Source organism: Marmota marmota, unplaced genomic scaffold (assembly GCF_001458135.2).
Source record: "Marmota marmota marmota unplaced genomic scaffold, marMar, whole genome shotgun sequence".
NCBI lineage: Eukaryota > Metazoa > Chordata > Mammalia > Rodentia > Sciuridae > Marmota > Marmota marmota.
This window is the reverse complement of record NW_026000196.1, coordinates 10,613,240-10,636,904: the sequence shown is the minus strand read 5'-3', so window position 1 is coordinate 10,636,904 and position 23,665 is coordinate 10,613,240. Positions and strand designations below refer to the sequence as shown.

Below are 23,665 nucleotides of genomic sequence, written 5' to 3'. Positions count from 1 at the left end.
TGATGACATTAATAATAATAGCAACCAACATTTACTAAGCCCTCACAGTACCAGGCTCTGTGCTGAGCATTTTTTTTTTCCTGGCTCCTGTGAAGGGTGGTCTCTTAGGGTCCCCATTTTTCAGTTGAGTGAACCAAGGCACAGAGTGATGAAGTGTCTTGGTCATGGCCACACGGTTGGGGAAGGGGAGGGGACTGACTCTCCCTTCCTCTGTTGCAGCAGATTTTGGAGGATGCCAGTTCCAGCCAGAGTATTTGGTGCTTTGGAGGGAGCTAGTGGGGGATTTGAATACAAGAGTGAAATAACCAAAGGGCTGCATTAGAAATGCTGTTCCAGTTTAGGTCTTCATAAATATTTGCTGAGCAAGTGGATAGACAGTGACATGGCTCTGATGGGGGTGTAGTCTGGTTGGGGACACCCGGGGAAGGTGTTGGAGGAACCAGTCAGGAGGGCTGGAGGCCGGGAGGCCCACGTGGATGAAGAGAAGAAAGAGGAAAGTGTTCGGTGAGTTGAAAGGCCTGGAGAAAGGGGCTTTGTGAAGGGGGTGGCAGGCAGAAGGAAGACTTGATGAGGAAGAAGATGAAGTGCAGGGAAGATCTGTGTGGATGCAGCTGGACGTCTGGGCTTGGGAGGGGTTGGCAGCATCTGCTAAGTGGTGGTGCTTGCAGGAGTGGGTGGTGAGGACTGATTGTGCCATGCCTCCCTTGCCATGGGCAGGGATGTGGACCCTAAAGGGCCATTTATGATGTGTATTTCAGAGCACAGTGACCTCAGAGCTTCCAGTTGCCCTGGATCCAACAAAAGGTCCCTCTTGGTCATTGGGCTGCAGCCCTTAAACCAACGAAGCCATCCTCAGAGGCTGCCTTCTTTGCTTTAAATTTTGCTTCTCTCACCTGGCACTTCATGTAAAAACCAAATGGGCCCAGCCCTGTGCAAACACACCCGACAACTGGAGGAACAGGACTTGGGGCGCCGGCTGTGGCTGTCCTTCATATGGCTGTTCAAACAGGTTAAACCCAGGGCGTGCTGGCTTTGTCTGGGAGGATGAGAGTTGATCCATCCCTCAGGGATTGAGAGCGGGAAGGAGCAACAGGATGAGGAGCAGATGGAAGTGAAACACGGGAGTGTAATGAAAAAGAGCCCCAGGACTTGAAGTTGAGCTCCGTGGGGTCAGCTGGCTCAGGGTGTACAATCCTTTAGGAAGCAGAAACTCCCGGCAGCACAGTGTTGTGTGCTGCATGCCACTTTGGGGTCTGTCACAGGGGCACCACTTTGTTATTCCTGAGGCCGGGGGAGGGGAAGCATCTGGGTTATGTAAATAATGGCCAGTGTCTGCTGATCACGGTTACTGCTGGGGAAGAGAGATAAGGGAGACCCGGGTTGAACATGCGTATCACTACATCTGTCTGGGCTCATGAGATTTCAGCTGAATTATTAAATATCACTCATACTTATGACCAAGTAAACATTGGCCCGGAAACTGAGTCAGAATTTGTAAACGGATGGCCCATGAGTTGGAAAATATGACCCACAGACATGTTCTTGTGTTTTGTTTTGATCAGCACAGTGATCACAAAAACTGAGATAGTTGAGAATACTTAAAAATTGGGAATCTTCCCATAAAAATCTGGAGCTCCTGCTTCTTTTGACAGATGGGGTACTTGGAAGTACAGGGCCTCTGGTTCATGGGGCAGCAAGGGACAGGGGCTGCATAGTTGCTGCCCCCTCTAGGCTGGGCATGGTGTCACTCTTCAGGCTTCCTTGACTTGAAGGCAGAGCGTTGGTCACCAGTTGTCATTGTGTTTGTACCTGTGTTTATTTCACACCAGTTCTGCTTCATGGGTTTCCTGCATCTACAGGGCACTGGTGCATTTCAGTTGTGGACCTGGTACTCTGAGTCATTGTGCTTGAGTGTGTACTGGGTGCTGGGACAGAGGGGTCACAGAGGGGAGGGAAAGAGCAGCTCCAGGACAGGAGTAAGGAGTGGTTACATCTGGAAGGCTCTCCAGCTTCATGTTCCAGAGGGCTCAGTGGGGTCAGGGCAGAGCTGGGCTGTGGGAGTCTTGAAGTAACTCACTGAGCTGGAGGGAAGTGCTTTGTGTCACATGATGCTGCATTTGTCTGAAGATGCCCATTGCAGTGGAGCAGGTGGTGTTTGCCTGTCTCAGTGGCCTGTTGAATCTGCATTCAAGGGAAAGTGTTGGGTGGAGCTCAGGGGACTATATGCCCAGGGCAGGGAGGGAGGGAAAGCGAGCGTGTCTTGGTGGTAGGTGGTGGCAGGTTTGCCACTGAGACCCTGACTGACCCATGGATGCTCTGGGGGCCTCTGGCATCTTCTTCTGGAAGCCAGGGCTGGAAAGCAGGTTTTGGGGTCCTGTTCTTCCTTTTGTCAAGTAGTTGGTTTTCTTGGGGTGGCACAGTTATTTCTTATGTTCTGAGGAGGTGGTGCAGAGTAGAGCTCAGGGGTCAAAGACGAAACAGGCCTGTGCTCAGAATGCTGGGTGCCACCACTTGGCGTTGAAGCTCACCTGTTATGTCACCCTGCCCCCAATGTGCACTCACAGCAGCTGCTTGCTTCAGTCTCTCCACCCATGTTCCATTTTTCATTGTTTTTTATTACGATTTCTAAATGTTAGAGGTCAAATGTGCTGCTGTGTCAAGTAGGGTGGTTTCAACAGAACCCGGGGCTGGGAACTACAGAGCCACTTGAGGGGGCTTCAACGTGGAACAGTTAGGTGAAGGAACAGCCTGTGTTTCTGGGTTTGGGTTCTGAAGTGATCAGGTAAGTGGAGCACAGCCACACTGAGGAGGCCACAGGCAGCCCCTGGGTGAGCTCTGGGAGCAGGTTCCCTGCCAGGAGGGCCGGTCACAACCTGGTCCACTTTGAAATTAATTTTAATTACTTCCTCTGAATTTTAATTTATTTGTTTCCTGTTTTAAAAACAGATAATATATTCATGTGGTTCAGAATGCACAGAGAACAAAAGAGCACAGAGGGGGAAATCTCCTTCATTTCTTTTCTTTTCTTTTTGATACTGGAAATTGAACCCAGGGGTTCAATTTTTATTTTTAAATTTTGAGACAGGGTTTCATTAAGTCGCTTAGGCCTTGCTAAGTTGCTGCAGCTGGCCTTGAACCTAGATCCTCCTGCCTCAGCCTTCCGAGTTGCTGGGAATATAGGCATGTGCCATCACCCCACCTCTTGAAAAATCTCCTTTTTGCCCTTGTCCCTCATCTTCCTAATTTTCCTACTGGATGCTGTCAATGTCCTGTGAATCTTTCCAGAGAGATTTTTATAAATATAGAAACAAAGAATGTAATGTACACACATACACACACACGCACATAGTCTTCCCTATTTTGTAACAACTTTATTGAGATGTAATTTACAGACCATATAGTTCACCATTTAAAGTGTCCAGCTCAATGGTTTTAGTATATTCACAGAGTTCTGCTGCCGCAGTCTGGCTGCAGCAAAATAACGGGGGGGGGGGGGTGTGTGACGAGGAACTTGTGTAGATTGATACAGCAGGAGAGGGAGCCGTTTATTGTAGGACAGGAGGGCTATATATACATTCCACACAGCTTAGCTTAATTAACATAAACTAGATACAGCAGTCAACCAATAAGGAATCTCCACACTTAATGGCTCCCTGGCGTTACTTCACAAACCACTCCCTCTGCAAAATGCCAGGCGCCATCTTGACTTGTTTACAGACTCTAACATTTCCACCTTTTGTTTAATTTAAATATCGACCATAGTGGTTTTTACACAAACACCATAAATAATCTGCTACAAGCAGAAGGGGAGGATACAAAATGCCACAATACCAAGCCAATTGATGGCTCCATGCAAGAAGCCCTTGGAAAAATTATACCAGCAATGACACCGTTAGCAAAGATACCGAGTTAACAATTTGTTGTAGATTACAGTTTGGTGTCTCAGTCCAGGTAAAGCAGTGTCTCAATAGATTAACTCACAGTCCAGGTAAATCACAGTCCAGGTTAAGTTCTGCAGGCAGCTAGCTTAAATCACAGTCCAGGTAAGTTCTGCAGGCAGCTAGCTTGATCCGAAGTTTCGTCCAGTTCTCAGCAACACTGGAAATTCTTCCACCTTCGTCTTCACCGGCACTGGGACCAAGGCAGGAACTCTGGCAATGATGCTGAAGAAAATCCTGTGCTTTGTTTGCTTCTATGAGTTTTATAGTTTTAGCTCTTATATAGGTCTTTCATATTTACATACCTACATAGAAATTCCATTTTGAGGTAATTTTTATATATGATGTGATTTTAATTCTTTAATATTGTGTATAGAGCGGGTCCAACTTCACTTTTTTGCATGTAGAAATCTTCCCTATCTTTTAAAAAATCTTTTCTGTCTTTTACACGTACTTGTGTGCACTGTTTGGTGCTAAAAGTTGTTTCATCATGGTGGCTGTTGTTACTGTCACTCCAATGGAGCAGATGGTGCAGGAGGACCAGGTGTGCTTAGAGTGTGGACTGTGCCCCACAGCAGGGATGGGGCCGGTGTTTGGAGATTCCAGGAGTTGCAACAAGGAGAAAACTCAGCCTGGTTGGGGTGTTCTGGGAAGACCCCAGGAGAACTAGGAATGCTTATGGCCCTTGGAGTAGATAGGGAGGAGGGTCCTGAAGATCTATCTCCAGAACCCCTGCCACACCTGGCAAGAGATAGAAATGCAAAGAAATGAGGGCTGAGAATGAATGATTTGCTCAGAGGGACACAGACAAGGGAGCTGCTCAGCTGAGGCCCCAACCTTATTCTCTCGTCTCCCTGTCTGCATTGCCAACTGCCACACTCCAAATCGAACTGACCCATGAGGGCTCAGGCTTATTTTGTTTTTATTTGTGGGGGAGGGTGGGAGAAGAAGGCCCCTCTGCAGTTCTGTTTGCTGGGCTCCAGGGCTCCCAGGACTCTGGGGCTCCCTCCCTCAGCCTCCTTGTTTGTCTAAGTGGGGTGCATGAGTGCTCACTGGAAACTCATTTCTGACCAGCTGTTGAAAGGTCCTTTCAGTAAACAAACCCTGTGGCTTTGGGATTACATTTCAGAGCAAAAGAATTCTAAACATCTCCTTTCTCTTGTTAGAAGTGTGCATTTGGGTTTGAATGAAAGATGAAATGGGCATTTAGTCGAGACCACCAATGTCTGTCTCTTCATTGAGGTAGTGGGGTTCCAGAAAAGAAAAGTTGTGGCAAAGGCTCCCCCCAACTCTTGGTACCCGCACTATGGGGGACTGGCGAGCAAGATCTTTACCCGTTTTTGATTCTGAATCTCCCTTTTTCTCTGCTATGCTTGGCAGATTTTTTGGGCTGCTTTCTTTCTTGTCCTACCCCCAATCCCACCCCCACACTCCACCCTGTAACAGGCCCTGTCAGTAGGATTTTGGGTCTGTGAACCCAAGTCTGACTCTGCACCTGGGCTCTTTTTAGAACCAGGTGCCTGTCTTTAAGCCACATGTGTCCCTGAGTAAGAGGGAGCTATGGCTCCCTTGGCTTAGCTGCCTACTGTCTCTGAGAGACGCAGGTGACCTCAGATTCTTCGCAGCTGTGTGGTCTTTGCTTTATCCCAGGCTCCTGTGCTTGTAAACAGTCCTGTGAGTTGGAGCCACCCGGATGTTTGCTTTCTGAAAAAACCTGGCCACAGGTAGCCCTAAGCAGAAAATGTCATGCGATTGTCACCAGTGTACGGTTCTTTGTTTCTACAAAGGGAAGAGTCCTAGGGCTTAAAAGGGTTTGAGAAAATGAGAAAATTATACTGATGTGTGGAAGGCTTACTATTAAAATGTTAAAAAAATCCCAAGATAGTGTTTATTATTATAGTGGTGGTTTCGCTTCATGCTGTGCCTCCCTTTGAGAATCCTTGGCAGTTAAATTCTTTAGGTTGTGTGTGACAGAAAATCTGGCCTGGAATTACTCTGGTGAAAAAAAAAAAAAAGAGCTTTGTAGTTTTCAAAGAAGGCTGGCTTCATAGCAGATTTAGGATTTGGTCTCTCTCTCTCCCTCTCTCTTACAGGTTGGCTCTGTTTTCCATTCCTAGGAGGTAGAAAGATGGCTTACACTATTTAACTCTCAAGGTGAAGGGTGCGGCACCCACCTGTCCCTGTTCCAGCCTTCCTTCCTAGGGAACGGTGGTTGGCTCTGATTGGTCACGCCTGCCTCCCCTCCCCCCTGCTATTGGTTGGCTCAGGGGTTGCTGCCATGCAATGATTGGCCCAGGCTTAATTCCTGTGTCCACTCGTGGAGCTGGGGGTGTGGCCAGGCAGAAAGAGGGAGGTAATGGATGCTGGGGAACTAACTGCAGAACAGCATGTGTCCTCAGGGAGTCCCTCTTGGGAAGGGTTGGAAGTGTGCCTAGATTGATGTGAAATAGGAATGAATGTGTGAGTTATGTTAAGTGACATGTTCCAGAAAGTGTAAGGAGGGCAAGGAGTTTTTTGGTGTTAAAAGTCAAGTGGTGGCAAAGTCTGGTCGGGGTGTGGAGTGGGGCTCTCTCTTGGGAGTGAGAGGGAAGTGGCAAGGGAGAACTGGCGCCTTGTTTATTGGCCAGTGCAGGGTGTCAAGGTGACCTTCTGGGGCAGCCTTTGGTCCTCCCAGGGATAACATGTGCATCCTGTGCCCTGCAGTTTTCCTGAATTGTTTGCGTAGACTATACTTTTAAGCCCTGTACTCTCCTCTCTTCATGACACATTTCAAACTGTGAGAGGTTGGGAAACACTTTCACTTAGCTGTGTGGGGAAGGAGGTGGCCAATTACAGTCAGGACCTTTCGGTGACGTCTTCAAACTCAGCTCTACCTCTGAGCAGCCATGTGGCCTTGGGCAAATTGACCTCTCTGGTCCTCAGTTTCTTCAGCTGTATGACAGAGATAATAGTGACATGTCCCCTGTGGGATTATGTAGAAGCTGTGCATGTGAACATACTTGTAAATGCTTAGCCACAACCCAAGAAGAGCTCAACTCTTTTAGAGAATGAATGTAAGAAGGTGCAGTTGTAGTCTGTTTTCTGTTGTTGCTAGCGCATACCAAAGACTGGGTAGGTTATAAAGAAAAGAGGTTTATTTTTATTTTTTTAATTTTTTTTATTTTTTTTAAAGAAAGAGAGAGAGAGAGAGAGAGAGAGAGAGAGAGAGAGAATTTTTTTTTTTTAATATTTATTTTTTGTTCTCGGGGGACACAGCATCTTTGTATGTGGTGCTGAGGATCGAACCCGGGCCGCATGCATGCCAGGCCAGCGCGCTACCGCTTGAGCCACATCCCCAGCCCCAAGAGGTTTATTTTGACTCACAGTTTTAGTCCCAAGTTGAAGGGCTATATCTGGTGATAAGTGGTACAGGACATCACACGGCAAGAGACAGGGAACACGTGTGTGTGCGTGTGCGCGCGCGCGCGTGTGTGTTTCTGTGTGTGTCTGTGTGTGTGGGTGGTCTCTCTCCCTCTTATAAAAACCCACCAGAATGCAATCCAGGGCTCCACCTGACGACATTAATCCTAACAGTTTTCCAAAGGCCTCTTCTCTAAACACTCTAGATTAATTTTTCCATCCTCTCAGTACCTCCCAATGGGGATTAAACTCCACAGTGACTTTCAGAGGGATCAGATCTTATTCAGCTCCACAGCGAGCTTGCAATAGGTCCACGCTTAGGGTCATTCCAACCCTAAGGGCTCTGTTTTCTATTTTCTTGTGTTCTCTCTCTCTGAGGCAGGGTGCCACTGTTTTCTGACCCCAGGACAGTCAGGCTTGGGGGTCTGCAGATCTCTGAGAAAGTGTATCCGCCCTGTTCATATGTTTCCCTGCTTCCCATGGACCCCTGACTGGTAAAGGAAGGGTTCTCCTTCTGCTGTGAGGACTGTGTGACTCCCCCACCCCTCCATTCCCGTGTGGCAGTTTCCCTCGACTCGTCAGCAGAGGCCCTTACCAATGCACACGTGTGCCTTTGCTGAGGACTAAGTGTCTTTAAACTCACGAGTCTCAGTTTTCCCTTATTAACACAGTCAGAGTGAAACAGCAGAAATTGCTCTTCTTTTGTAAAGCGTGTTGTGTCTCAGTGAGTTGACTGACGGAAATGTAATTTCTCTGGCTCATTATGTCAAAACTGGCGTTTGAAGCACGCACGAGGGCTCTTGCTAATGGCTCTTTGTATTACTGAGGGCTCTCCAGAGAAACAGAACCAATAGGATGCTCTGTGTGTGTGTGTGTGTGTGTGTGTGTGTGTGTATGAGAGAGAGACAGATAGGGCAGGGGGAAGATGTATTTATTATGGGAAAGAGGCTTGCGACATTATGAAGGCTCATGAGTTCCTGCAATGTGGATATTCAGGAGCCCATGGCGTAAGCTCCAGACTAGATGCAGGCAGGCTTGAGACCCAGACACAACTGAAGTTTCAGCAGAATCCAAAGTCTGGATAAAAACCAGTGTCCATCAGGCAGGAGTTTTTCTCCTTACTCCTGGAGGGAGGGTCAGCCTTTTGTTCTATGGTGGTCTTCTACTGATTGGGTGAGGCCCACCCATATCAGGGAGGACATTTGGCTTTATTCAGTCTGTTGATCCAGAAACACTGTCACAGACATGCACAGGATAATGTGTGACCACATGTCTGGGTTCCCTGTGGCCCCATCAAGTTCACATGTAATGTTTCCTTCACACCAGTAGTGTCATCTTGGGGTTCAAGAGTATTTTTTGAGATTGGCTGGAATGGGTTGGTGCTAAAGCCACCTAGATCTTGAAGCTGCTGTTGTTTTCCAGCGTCTCTCATGGGTAAGTGTTCAAGTGCCGCATTTTAGCTCATAATTTCCTCACTACAAGAACTTTGTTTATAACAAGTTCTTGTTATAAAATCAGGAAGAAGGAAAGCCAGTTACCACATGTGGAGGTACACTCTCATGAACCAGGGCTGAAGCAAGAGCCTCCAGAACCTTCTCCCAGGGTCAGCAGTCAGTCCGGCTCGTGATTTTGTGCCCAGCCAGACTGCGGCAAAGTTCCAAGTATATAGTGAGGTTGACAAATGGGCTTCTGCATTTTCAAGGCCTCATGATACCTGAAAAAGAATTCCATATAGAGCCATGGCTCCTCAGCCTGAAGCCATCTGGGTGTGGTCCCACTGAAGGTACACAGGGAGCTTTGTCAAGTCCTTGGGCTCATTGACATCTCCTTTTCTGGACATTCTGGATGACACTAAAGACATGTGAATGTGCTCTTGTCTCTGGTTGTATGTTGGCCAGACATGAGTCGGGGTGAACATGGCGGGAGCCTTGTCCCTCTACAAAGCCAAGTGTTTCTTCTAAACAGCTGCAAATCATCCAGGTAGAGCTTTAGAGCTCTCTTCCTGAGAAAGGTGTGGTGTGTGGTTCTGTGTAAATTGAAAGTTGACCCTTGTCTTGAGGCCTTGGGGAGGGGTAGTTCTTCTTGGGCCTTTGTCTTGGATTGCTTGTGCCGTTCAGAGTCGTTTTGAGCTTAAATTCCCTCTATCTATATAACAGGGGTGGAATTGGTCAGGGATTATAAATTAAAGTAGAATGCAAAGATTTATTTTATTCCTTTGTTTGGGGGTGGAGAGACTAGGCAATCTATTGATGCAGGGAGGGTTGGACCAACAGTATCTGTAAGGTTAGCCTTTGTGCTTTTGCACAAAGCCTGCTTTGACCACTCCAGGGTCACTGGTGAGGTAACTGGCCATGTTCCTTTGGCTTAGCCTCTTACCACCACACCTGGCATTGCACCATTCTTCATCCTGTGTTTAGAATCCAGGTAGACTCACACCTGTGCCTGTGTGTGTACCTGCAAGAACCTACGGAGACATTATTTTATAACTTGGCTTGAGATCATCAGATTTTATAGCTGAGTTATCCTCTTTCCCAAAGTCTTACCTCTTTTCTCTATGCAAAGTATGTCAAGGAGCAGGTGCTATATATACAGGTCAAATAGGCTGAATGCCAAAGGTACAGTACTAAAATTTGTTATGTGAGTGAGTGACACTTTGGTAAATCTCATTTTTGGTAACTCACACTAGGTAAGTCAAGAGCAAGCTGCTGTTGCTAAGAAATTTCTAGAAAACCTGAAGGTAAAGTTCTGCTTTTATTTGTTTTGCCAACTTGTTGAAGAGTTTCTCTGTGCTGATGATTCCACAGAGAGCTCACCATGTCATTGACGTGGTCTCTGTGGGAATGGCTTCTGGTCTGCCAGGAGAATGTGTAGGAGACATCATTCTTCAGTGCACTTAGGACCTTTGAGTTTGGTGGGTTTCTCATGGACAGTGTCAAACAGTCTTGTGAAGGAGGGACAGCAGAGAATAAACAAAAATTGGGAAGAGGTTCAAGGTAGTGTAGGAATAAGTGCAAAGAACATCGGTTGTCATGATGGCATTATAAACTTTCCAGCCATTTCCTAAGAAATATTATAGCCTTCATGCAGAGAGTCCTTGTCAGCCCTCTCCCTGTGGCTGAGGGTGACCCTCTGCCATCCCAAAGGGAAGGGTGTAGCGTTCTAACAACCGTCCTCATAAATCCTCACAGTGGAAAGATTATCAACTCATTCACACAAGCGCTTGCCAAATGAGAGAGGATTGAGCATTTTTTACTTCTGTTTACAATTCCTACCAACAACTTTTGCCAAGAACTTCCTGCACTCAGCCTTGTTAAGCTCATCCTCTCCCATGGTCCTCCCTCGCTTGTGAGGAAGACTATTTTATTTTTTAATTTTATTTTTTATTTAATTGATTTTAGTTTTTTAAGTATACAACAGTGGAATGCATTACAATTATTATTACACATATAGAGCACAGTTTTTCATATCTTTGAATATAAAGTATGTTCACGCCAATTCATGTCTTTATACATGTACTTTTTTTTGCATTACAATTTTTATTACACATATATACCATAATTTTTCATATCTCTTTTTGTATAGAAAGTAGGTTGACACTCAATTCGTGTCTTCATACATGTACTTTAGATAATGATGTCCATCACATTCCACCATCCTTGTTAATCCCTGCCTCCTCCCTTTCCCTCCCACCCCTCTGTCCTATCTAGAGTTCATCTATTCCTCCTGTGCTCCCCGTCCCTAACCCACTATGAGTCAGCCTCCTTATATCAGAGAAAACATTTGGCATTTGTTTTTTTTTTGGGGATTGGCTAACTTCACTTAGCATTATCTTCTCCAGTGCCATCCATTTACCTGCAGATACCATGATTTTATTCTCTTTTATTGATGAGTAAAATTCCATTGTGTATAAATGCCACATTTTTTTTTTTTATCCATTCATCCACTGAAGGGCATCTAGGTTGGCTCCACAGTTTAACTATTCTGAATTGTGCTGCAGTAAACATTGGTGTGGCTGTGTCCCTGTAGTATGCTGTTTTTAAGTCGTTTGGGTGTAGTCCGAGAGGAAGACTATTTTATTACAGTTTTATTTCTGATGAAACTGAGGCTTAGGGGGATTGGTTGACTTGCCCCTGATTACACAGGCAGAGTGTGGCTGAGCCAAGGACAACACTAGCCACTGCCAGACAGGCTGTGCTGGATCCTGTCCTCATGGAATGTTGTGTTCATCATGGATTTTTTTTCTTTGTTTGGCATGAATTTTGCATTCAGATATCAGATATCTGAATTCCGATATCATCTTGGTTACTGAGTTGCTGGTGCTCAGGGCAGGTGTCTCTGCTTCACAAGTGAAGACCATACCACACCTTTGTAGTGAGATCAGTAACTTGCTTGAGGTCCTGTGGCTGCTGGGGTCTTACTCAGGTCTCCTCAGAGCCAGGCTGGAGGCAGCCACAAGATGCACCTTCAGTCAGGGTCATTGTGCCCTCACATGGGTGGAAGGAACCCAGCTTGGCATGGGCTGCCGTGTCTGTGTCCAGCCCTCTGAGGCTTGGGCTTGGTGGCCTCTGTCCCAGCCCTGTTCTCATGAGTGTGTTTCTCTTCCAGGTCAGGAAAGAGGTTAAAGAAGACCCGCAAGTATGACATCATCACCACTCCAGCTGAGCGGGTAGAAATGGCCCCTCTGAATGAAGAGGACGATGAGGATGAGGATTCCACAGTATTTGACATCAAATATAGGTGCGGGGTGGGGTCAGAGCTGTCTTCCTGGGCTCCGGGTGTCGGGTTGGTAGAACAGTTCACCTTTGAAAGCACGGGAGCCTGGGCATGTTGTGAATGTGCTCTCTTCTCTGGTTGTATGTTGAGCCTTGAGTCATTCTGCTTCGGGGGCGGGGGGGACCTGTGCTGATCCTTTCCCAGGACATACAGCACCCATAGACCCAGCTGACAGGGAAATGCTTACCTCTTGCTTTTTCCAAATGAGAATGCTAAGTCAGTTTTAGGGGAGGAAAAGGAGGGTCAGACTTCAGACAAGGAACTGGTCATGCCCCTGGCTGGAGGAGGTCTGAGCCAAGCAGCTTCATGCATCACACACTGTGCACCCAAATAGACATTCCGTTTCAGCATTGTGCAAGCCAACAGTCAAGGATATGGGTGGGTGGGATTCTTGATTGAATGGAACTTTCCCATGATCTCCAAAGACAGGTGAGTTTCCTAAAGGTGGTCTGTAGGAGAGTCAGAATGACTTCGTGACATCACAACTACAGTATGGGTGTTCATATCCTTTTGGGATGTACTTTGAGTATGTGAGATTCTCAGTGAAAGAGCCGGAGGGCTTGGAGGCTCAGAGTTGGAGGAGAAGTTGCTTGTATAAGGTCCCAGGTAGTAGGAAAAGTGGAATAGAAATCTAGGCTGGGTCCTAGTCTGACCTCCCCCATTCCATGGCCTCTCCATGCCTGGGGTGGCAAGCTTTCTACACCTACTGTCATTGGTTTCTCTTCAGACATCTTTTTGGTCCTTCTATATAAATCAGTTTTCAGATTCAACAAAAACAAAGTGTTTGGAATTTTAATTGGAACTTCATCGACTCTGTAGTCAGCCTGTTTATGTTGGCTCTTCCAATCCATGAACATGGAATAACTTTCCATTTATTCAGGTATTTAAAAAAATGTCTGCAGCAATTTTAAAAATTTACTCACAAAATCTTTAATAAATTTGTTAGATATATTTGTAGATGTGTTTTACACATATACATATATAGATGACTTCATATATATATATATTTATATATATATATATATATGGCCTTAAAATATATTTTATTTATACTCACGTCTGAAAAAAATGTCTGTATTATCATATTTACATATATCTGGTTTTGGAAATAGCATTTGTTAGTGAATCACATCTAAATTTTATAAAAAACAATCAAACATTAAAATTGGTTGGTTATGGATAGCAGACTGGGGAGAAACCCATGAGCTACAGTTTTCATTTTAAGTAAAGAATAACATCTTTTGAAAAAAATCAAATCTATTAGTAACATTCATCCATACTGCAAAATTATATATATATATATATATATATATGTGTGTGTGTGTGTGTGTGTGTGTGTGTATGTTTATTAGTGATTTTATTGCCAAGTCATTTTATCTGTCTCACACTCAGTGCAAAGAAACAAAATATAATGTGAAGAAAACCATGTCCTCATCATTATTCATAATAGAAAGGATCTGTCTCTACCTGCAGGCCTGGGTGTATGGTATAATATGGAGCACTTACTGGTCTTTGTGGATCAATGTAATACTGTATTGATTCTAAGCCATGGAACAGAGTCACATCCATATTTGGTGACTGAACTGATTCCATGGAAACCATAGACTGAACCATTTTTATGCTATCTTCACATCTCACTACATAAGAAAAGACTCTAAATAAGGTGATACAATAATCAATCTGTTCAGAAATTCTACCTATAGACTCTTTCTTTAATAAAACACAGAGAAATGGCCCTTTCTTGAGGGCATGGATACAGGTGCAGTTATAGGCAATGATGGATTAAAACTGTGTCTGGTATAAATGAAGATAAGATACTCATTGAAACCACTCTCATATTAAGAAACTTAAACAGTGTGTCATAGTTCTTCAACTGATGGTACAAGTTCCACTGCTGGACGAACAATTAGTCCTGTATTGGCATTGTCGCTGGCTATGAAATTCACCACCAGAGGTAAATGATTAAATTGAACCACTTGGTCAGCATTCAAGTTACAGCAAATATTTTTTTAAATTAATTTTTTTATTTATATGTGACAGCAGAATGCATTACAATTCTTTTTACACATAGAGAGCATAATTTTCATATTTCTGGTTGTATAAAAGGATGTTCACACCAATTTGTGTCTTCATACCAGTACTTTGGATAATAATGTCCATCACATTTCACCATTACTTCTAAACCCCTGCCTCCTCCCTTCCCTTCCAACCCCTTTGCCCTATCTAGAGTTCTTCTATTCCTCCCATGCTCCCTCTCTCTACCCCACTATGAATAGCCTCCTTATATCAGAGAAAACATTCGGCATTTGATTTTCTGGGATTGGCTATCTTCATTTAGCATTATCTTCTTTAACTCCATTCATTTCCTTGAAAATGCCATGATTTTATTCTCTTTTATTGCTGAATAATATTCCATTGTGTATATGTGTCATATTTTTAATCCATTCATCTATTGAAGGGCATCTAAGTTGGTTCCACAGCTTAGCTATTGTGAATTGTGTTGCTATAAACATTGATATGGCTTTTGTCCCTGTAGTATGCTGTTTTTAAGTCCTTTGAGTATAGATTGAGGAGGGGGATAACTGGGTCAAATGGTGATTCCATTCCCAATTTTCCAAGAAATCTCCAGACTGCTTTCCATATTGGCTGCACCAATTTGCAGTCCCACCAGCAGTGTATGAGTGTGCCTTTTCTCCACATCCTTGCCTATACTTATTGTTGTTTGTCTTCATAATAGTTGCCATCCTGACTTAGATTACAATTATCTTATATCAGACAGAGGTGCCAAAAACATGCATTGGAGAAAAGATAGCCTCTTCAACAAATGGTGCTGGCAAAACTGGAAATACATATGAAACAAAATGAAATTAAACCTCTGTCTCTCACTATGCACAAAACTCAACTCAAAATGGATTAAGGACTTAGGAATAAAACCAGAGACCCTGCGTCTAATAGAAGAAAAAGTAGGCTCTAATCTCCATTATGTAGGATTTGGCCCCAACTTCCTTAATAAGACTCCTTTGGTGCAAGAATTAAAATCAAGAATCAATAAATAGGATGGACTCAAACTAAAAAGTTTCTTCTCAGCAAAAGAGACAATCTGTGAGGTGAATAGAGAGCCTACATCTTGGGAGCAAATCTTTACCCCTCACACATCAGACAGAGCACTAATCTCTAGGGTTTATAAAGAACTCAAAAAACTAAACACCAGAAAAACAAATAACCCAATCAATAAATGGGCCAAGGACCTGAAAGACACTTCTCAGAAGATGATGTACAATCAATCAACAAATATATGAAAAAATGTTCATCATCACTAGCAATTAAGATAAATACAAATCAAAATAGCAAATACTTTTGTATTTTGAAAGCCCAAGTTTACTCCTCAGCCTGTTGTAAGGGCAAAAGTCAGTGAGAAACCAGTTCTGCAGGCATGCTCTAGAGTGTTTTCACCACCACCTGAATTACAGACACTCCATCTCTTTCTGATACAGCAGTGGCACGGGCCCTTCAGCATTGGGTCATTTTTGATACGGGAATTGTGTTACCTCCCTAAGCACCTTCATATCTCTCCTCTGCTCCTATTCTAGGAAGAAACTCAGGACCCAGCAAATACATTTGTATTAATTGCCTAACCCAGGCTGTTGGCCATAATTAACCCTCCTATCTCCCAGGCTCAATCTCCATGCCTGGGTTTCTGCTCCTGGGGCTGCAGTCTTCTCTGCTGTCACTTTGAGGACAGCATCAAAAACATGTTCCTACATAAGTTGCCACTCTTGATTAGTGACTTCATCAGGAGTAACTTTATAAAAATATTGTTTTTAAAACTTGTTCATAGCAGTTGTTTTTTTTTCAAAATATAGCAACTTGCCAAACTCTAGTAATATAAATATAGATTATTTTGGGTTTTTAAGAGTTGTAAGGGTCTCCTAGGCCCTTTTGCCCTCTCCCTAGTCCTTAACCATTTTTTAATTTTTTTACTCTTTTTTCTATCTTGTTTTCTAAGTCAATGTTAAATAAAAGTGGTGATAACAGGCACCTTATCTTATTCTTGATCTTAAAGGGTATGCTTTCAATATTTGACCACTAAAAGTTATAGGGTTTGTTATAGGGTTTCTGTGGCTCTCCCTCCCCCCACCCCCAGGAGGTTTCCCTCTATTCCTAGTGTCTCAAAGGTAGATTTTCTTCAGTGTTTTTTTTTTCTTGCTTCATGGAGGCTATCTTTTTTCCTTTAATCTGTTAAGGTGGTGAATTGATATTCATTAACATTCTTTTTTTTTTTTTTCTTGGTACTAGAGATTGAACTCAGGGGCCAATCACTGAGCCACATCACCAGCTCTATTTAGAGACAGGGTCTCACTGAGTTGCTGAGTGCCTTGCTTTTGCTGAGGCTGGTTAGAACTCACAATCCTCCTGCCTCAGACTCCTGAGCTGCTGGGATTACAGGCATGTGCCACCGTACCCAGCTGATATTAACTTTCTAATATTCAATCAGCTTAGCATTCCTGAGATAAAATGAGTTTGATCATGTTATCTTTTCATATGCATTGCTCCACTCAGTTGGCTAATATTTTGTTTAGAGTTTTCTTGTCTCTCTCTTTTTTTTTTTAATTTAAAAAACAGTTTTATTGCGATACAATTCATGTTCCATACAATTCATACATTTCATTATTTTTACTTTTCTTTTCCGTACTTTTTTGGTGCATTATAGTTGTACATAACAATGGGATTTATTGTTACATATTCAAACGTGCACATAATAAATCATTGTTTTTATTTTTTTAATTTTTTATTGTTGGTTGTTCAAAACATTATATAGTTCTTGATATATCATATTTCACACTTTGATTCAAGTGGGTTATGAGCTCCCATTTTTACCCCATATACAGATTGCATAATCACATCGGTTACACATCCATTGATTTACATATTGCCATACTAGTGTCTGTTGTGTTCTGCTGCCTTTCCTATCCTCTACTATCCCCCCTCCCCTCCCCTCCCCTCNCCTTTTCTCCTTTTTTTTTTTTTTCTGGATGTCTTGCAGCGAGTTTATCAATCCACACAGAGAACTAAAGTTTGGCTCCTTTGATCCTATCATGGTTTTCCATTTCCAGTTGATATCTGCATCTCTTCCTTACGCTTTCTCTGGGTATGTTCTGTTCTCTTTTAACTTCTTTCATTCAATTCTTGACCTGTGTGGCTACCTCCCGCGGACACTCACTGTCACTGTCAGGCTCTACCCTGCCTCCCTGCTTATCCTGCAGAACTGAACTTTGGGTGGATCCTGTTAGAAGTTTGGGCTGTTTGTGGTTGAGATAAAAATCAGGATGTGAACAAACTTGAAGCCGATTCACCAAGTCCGCCCCAAGTCATCAGGCCCTAAGACAATGGACCAAGTAACAAAGACTGCTGGGCAGTGGTAGCTTTTCTTTTTTGCAGGTGTAATGTCCATTACAGAAACTACAGGTAAGAAATGGGGGAAATGACCTATGATCTCATTGCTTAACGGTAACCACTAGAGTGTGTGTGAGTACCCATCTGTGGATTTCTGAACTAAGTGTGTGTGAGTACTCATGTGGATTTTCTTTCTTGTTGAAATAGGACTACGTTGCAGTGGCTGTTTGGGAACACTTCTATGGCAACATTTTGCTAACAGCTTTTCAGGTTAAGAAGCAGGAAAGAACAAAGGCTTTAAGGCTGGTTTCCTGTTGGGTGTAGTGTTTTTAAGCTCTCCTGTCTGCACATTGATAATCTGTTCATGGGGGCTTCTTTTTCCTATTAAGTCGGGGCTCAACCAAAAGAAATTTTTTTGTTCTTTCTAGGAAACAGACTGCATTTAATTCAGATGTGATTGGATCATGACTGGGTTATTTTATGATCAAGTGGAAAGAGTAAAATCATGTTTTTTAGTGCCAATGTAGTAAGGTGATAACCCGCCTATTTGTTCTGCACGTGTAATTTTCTGATAACGTCTCGTCACTTGGAGCCTCTGCATTATCAGTAAGGCCTTTTTTCCCCCTCCAAGTTTTTAGCCAGGTAGGAAATGCAGAGGAAGAGAAGATGGGCAGAGGGAGGCTGCTGTTGACAGCACTCTCTTTATGCTCCGAGTACCTGGGGTGTCGTCATCCATGAGATGAGACCTCCAGCGATTCTGGCCAGATAGGGGTAGGAGAGTCTTTAGAAATGACTTTCCAACTCTGCACTTAAAAAGACTAATTAGAAGGGGGAAGCGATTGCTAAGTGGAGTACAGAGAACCCTGGGGTTTTGAAATGGTTCCATATTTCAAGAGTTGTTTGGATTTCTCTTGTGTGTGTTTGGGGCACGGTTGGCCTAGCGTGCACTTGTGGTGGATGCTTTGGGCCTCTGCAAATCCCTGGCTCATTACAGGAGACTTTCGACACACCTTCTAGGCATCCCCCAAGGCAAGGCAAATGCTGGCTCTTCCTCCCGCTTGTGGGCAGCTGTGACCAACGCAGCCCAAAGATATGCTGCGGAGAGAACCCACTGCTCCTGCCAGCCTTGCCTCCCTGCCAAGAGGCAGGTCTCTGTCCCCAGTTCTTAAGTGTGGAAATGATGTCCCAGGGGGGGTGTGGACAGTATAAACTGCCCACCCTCTTGGGGATAGAACTTGCTGCAATGGTATAATTAGAAACCGATGAGATTTCTGCTGTAATGCTGGGACGGTGTCTGACATCTCATTTTGGGAACAAAGGACATTCCATGCTGTTCCCAGCAAGAGGTCCCTGCAGGGTAGGCAAGGAGTGGGAGAAAACACACCTACTTGCTCCTCCTAGGCTGAGGCTCTCAGGGCTCTCATTGCAGTTGCTAGATACTTTCAGGGTGGTGACTTCTTGCAGCTGCTTCTGCTTCTTAAGGGGCCCTACTTGGCCGGGCTTGGAAGGCCCTTCTACTCACCTAGGCCCTGGGCGTTTAGTTCTATTGTGGACAGAGAATCATGAAGTGCTAGTGATGGGTTGTGGGGCTCCCCTCTGCTCCATTGCTCTGGTATGAGGGGTATAAACTGCAACCAGGATAGAGTGAAGGCCCAAGACCAGATAGAGGGTCTGGGTGTGCTCTTGGGGCCCTGGTAAGATGCAGAGTCGCCTCTCAGTGTGGATTCACTCCCCCACTCCCCTGCCCACAGGAGGGAACAGGTGGCTGCTGTAAAAAGCCAGCCTGCACCGTGTGGACATGGCGGCTTGGCCTGTATACTTTCCTTCCCCTGGTCTGTTGGATCCCTTGGTGGCTAACATGAGGATGCCCATATCTGTGTTTTTCTTTAAGGTTTTTAATTAAGACAACTTTCAAACTTAGTGCAAAAATACAAATAGTATGGGGAGGACACCTTGTACCTTTCACTGAGATTTTTCCGTTTTTGACGTTTCTTCTCACCTTATGATTGCCCTGTGTGGGTGTGAACATGCAATTTTTTTTCCCTGAGTCATTTGAGGGTACATTATATATATTTTTATATATCTCAATATCATGGCCCTTTCCCACAAACATCAGGATTAACACATCATGAACTGGAAATATAAGTAAAAAATGCGTTTAATGCACCTAACCTAGCAAACCTCATAGCCCAGCAACACAGTTCTCTGGAGTGTTGCTTGTTTAACAGCCCCATGCCCATGTGGCCGGCTGGGAGCTGTGGCTTGTTGCTGCTGCATTGGGAGAGGGTTTCCCAGCCTGGGAAGAGTTCACAATTCAATGTGTGGTTTCTACTGAATGTGTATCACTTGTGCCTCATTGTAAAGTTGAAGAATCATAAGCCTAACTGGTGTAAGTTGGGGACGGTGTGCATGAATTTCCTAGAAACAGGATGTCCAGTACTCAGGAGGCTGAGGCAGGAGAATCACCAAGTTTGAGGCCAACCTGGGAAACCTAGTTAGACTCGATCTCAAAATAAAATAATTAACAAAAGCTGGGGATTTAGCTTGAGGTTGTAGAGTGTGCCTGTTCTATCCCCGGTAAAACACACACACACACACACACACACACACACACAAAGGATGTCCATATCTTTCAGTAAATCACTACCTGATGTGGTAATATTTGGGAGCATGAAATTACAAAAAGGCATCCATTTTATAAATTTTATTAAGGCTTCATTTTTACATGTATGATTATATAATACCTGTAATCCAAGCATTGACAGATGATGGTAGCAACTGTAACTGGTCAGCTTTTTCCTCCCGAGTTCCTTTAGATGATATTTTGAATAGATTTTTTGAGTTTTTAAACTTTTTAAATATTCCTTTCAAAAATATTTCTTGTATTCATTACATTGTCTAACCCTACTTTGGTGCTGGAGATTAAAGGTGAGCAAACTTTGGACATGGATTTTGCCTATATGATCTGTTATTCTAAGCAAGAAACAGATACTGATCGGGTACTTACACAATTGGGGGTCAGCAAACTACAGCCCGTGGGCCAAATTTAGGCCACTACCTGTTTTGTACAAGTGTGTTAGTCAGCTTTCCATCACTATAACAAAATACCAGAGATAATCAACTTAAAAAGTGAAAAGTTTTGTTTTAGCTCACAGTGTGGAGGTTTCAGTCTGTGATCAGTTGGCCCTGTTGCTTTGGTCCTGTGGTGAGGCAGCACATCACGGCAGGAGTACGTAGTGGAGCAAAACCGCTCACCTCATCAGTGAACCAGGAAATAGAAGATAGGAAGTGACCATGGTCCCATAAATCCATTTGGGAACATGCCCCCAGTGACCTGGTGGTCTCCCACTAGTTCTGCCACCTTCTGGTAGTGCCAGCCTGGGGACCAAGCACTTAACACGCAGACCTTTAGGGGGACAGTCCAGATCCAGGGTATATCAACAGCTTATGAGCCAAGAATGATTTCTATATTTTAATGGGGAAATCATCACAAGAACAACATTCCATGACACATGAAGGTTACATGCAGTTCAGATTTCAGTGTCCACAAATAAAGTTTTATTAGAACACAGCCATGCCCAAACACTCTGTCTGGCTGCTTTTCCACCAACGGCAGCAGGGCTGAACAGTTGCCACAGAGCCTGCCTAACCTGAAAACTCTTGAACTTTTACAGAAATAGTTTGCTGACCCCTGATGTGAACACCTGGAGAAGGGCTGGGAGGGGGAGGAGAGTAGGCAGTGCAGTTCAAGGGATGGAGACTGTTGGGGAGTGATGTGGGGGGGTGGTTTGGTGCTCTGCCAGAAGGCGCTGATTCTCCATCTTCCTTTTCTTTCAGGTAAAACCTGTTTCCCAGGGGGTTGAATACTGTGGAAAATTGTTCAGCTGCAGCCTGGGCTGTGAAGGATCTGGAGCAGTCTCTCGTCCACGGTGTTCAAACCAAAACAAACAACATTCAACGAAACTCTGGCTCCGTCATGTGTGTCCAGCGTCCATTCAGAGTGTCACCATCAAGCTTGTTTCCAAATCACCACCCGGGAGGAGTTGCGTCAGCTACTTTCTGGGTGCCCTTTTAAAATGTCACCCCTTCTCCTGCCTCCCTTTGGTTTTTTTTTTTTTTTGCCTTGCTAAAGCAAAGGGTAGAAACATGTTGAAAAATATTTTTAAAGCAACTCTTGACAATAGTGGAACTATAATTAGGAGGATCAAGTATCTAAGAACAGCCTGAAGAGTCTTCAGCTGTACACTTAGAATTCTTGCCACTCTGCTCTCCTGGATCTCTACGCTAGACATCAGGCCCTTCGGCAATCTTTTTGGCTTGGTGGGGGCTCAGGCCTTATTTTGGTGAGGGCTGTATGAAATTTCAGGTGGGGAATGCTGAGACTGGTTGGCCCCTACTGGAAGTGAACCAGTATTAGCTCCTGTCCCCACCACCGCACACCTTTATTAAAAGGGATCAGCAGAAATAGGCCTGGCTAGTTCACAAAGAATTTAGAATTTCAGTTATCAGGGAAAACAAAGTATGTGTGTGTGTGTGGACATGTGTGTGAATATATATAAAATAATTTCTCCTCTCAAGGGAACGGAAAGCACTGGGCAGCTTTGGGTTGGTAACTTTTTTGTTTTTTTAAATGCTTTTGTGTATGTGTTGTGTGTGTGTTTGTCACGATTCTACATTGTTTGTCTTAGAAATATAATTAAAAATCACTGTGGTAATTTAAATCAATGGTGATTTGGCTGGGTCAAGTGAAGGACATGATTAGGGACTCTGCTGGCCCTAAGTCAGTCTAGACTGGGAACTTCCTGGACCCAGGAGTTTACTGCACAAGGACCCCCTCCCTTAGGCATGGGTAGGGTCTGAGGCAGGCCGCTTCCCTGGGAGCCTGTGAGGTAACTTTACCCAGAGATACCCTGTGGAACGGGACCTTGGGAGACCTCTCAGATTGACGGAGGCCTCCCATTTTGCTCTCCTCCATATTGATGCAGCCAGTGCGTTTCTACTTCAAGCCTACTAGCAGTGCCTTTGGGACCCTGGGGTTCCATTCTGTCTGAAAAGGTGTTTTTAATTTTTTACCCCTTCTTTTCCTTTCTGGCACTGCTCTACGGTTTGTTATGTTTGCCTGTCTATGGTCCTGTTCCGTTGGCGGGGATGAAAACTCCCACCTTCCCCTCCTCACCCCCATTTTCAGGCTCTTCGGTTTCCTGAGAAGGGCTCTCTTGGTGGGAAGAGAGATGGGCAGGGGCTTCCGTGGCCCTGAGGCTCACCTGGGTGTGGGTGCTGTGTGACCCTAGCTGTTAGCAGGCGTGCTGGTGGCACAAAGGGAGCCCTGGAAGCCCAGGCCAAGTATAGCCCTGTGGCTGGTGCTGCTGGGCTGTCCGCTGTGGCGCAGCCCACACGTGGTGCCTGCTGGGCCTGGCCCTGTCGCTTCACCTCCTTTGTTGACTCTTCTCCCCTCAGCTCTGTTTGTCAGAGGGGTGGGGCTGGAAGCAGAACAGCTGTGGCTGCACTCTCTCCCCCCTCCATGGTGGTGTGCTCACAACCTGAGCAGTGACACGAGGAAGCCAGGACACCTCGCAGCTGTGCGCCTTCTCAGCCTTTGAACTGGAAATGCCCAACTCTCATCTGCAGAGTCTTATGACTACAGCTCAGTCATCCAGAAAAGCTGGATTCTTCTGCCTTATGTCTAAACCCCGCGCCGCCTTGTGCTCACCACTGGTCCCTGCTGGAGGGGACACCGACAATGACTTTCTAAATCCTTGGTGGAACTTCAGCACTACAGGCGCTTAAAATAAAGACCTTTTAGACATGAACCCCGTGTGCATTGGGTCTGGATATTTTCTGAGGTGGGGGCTGGTGAGGTTCTTTCCTATGATTAGGAGTGTGGGTGCAAGGTTGTGGAGGAGGGAGGGCTGGCTCTAATTTTCCAGGTGGTTGTCATGAGCCACATCCTGCATTGCTACCTGCAGGAGGTCCCTGGGTCCTGGTGATTTGGAAAAAGGCTTGGGAATGAAATGGTGCTACATACACATGTGTGGGCTCATTTGATCATTTCCTGGAAACCGACTATAGGTTAGGAGATACTGCCCCTCATTGTGTTTGGAAACTCTTGGGATATCTGCAGAGGACACAGAACTAATCATGTTAAAAAAAGTTAGCTTATC

The 23,665-nt window shown here is 44.7% G+C and overlaps 1 protein-coding gene across 1 annotated transcript in view; it reads left to right on the top strand.

Annotated features, from left to right (window-relative positions):
* The window catches only part of Fam174b (family with sequence similarity 174 member B), a 32,415-nt gene extending 9,101 nt beyond the window's left edge, over positions 1–23,314 (top strand). The window contains exons 2-3 of the mRNA XM_015493106.2: positions 11,943–12,074; positions 21,342–23,314. Of these exons, the coding sequence (XP_015348592.1) occupies positions 11,943–12,074; positions 21,342–21,345 (136 nt within the window). The 3' untranslated portion in view covers positions 21,346–23,314. The remainder of the gene's footprint in view (positions 1–11,942; positions 12,075–21,341) is intronic.
* The last annotated feature ends 351 nt before the right edge of the window (positions 23,315–23,665 follow it).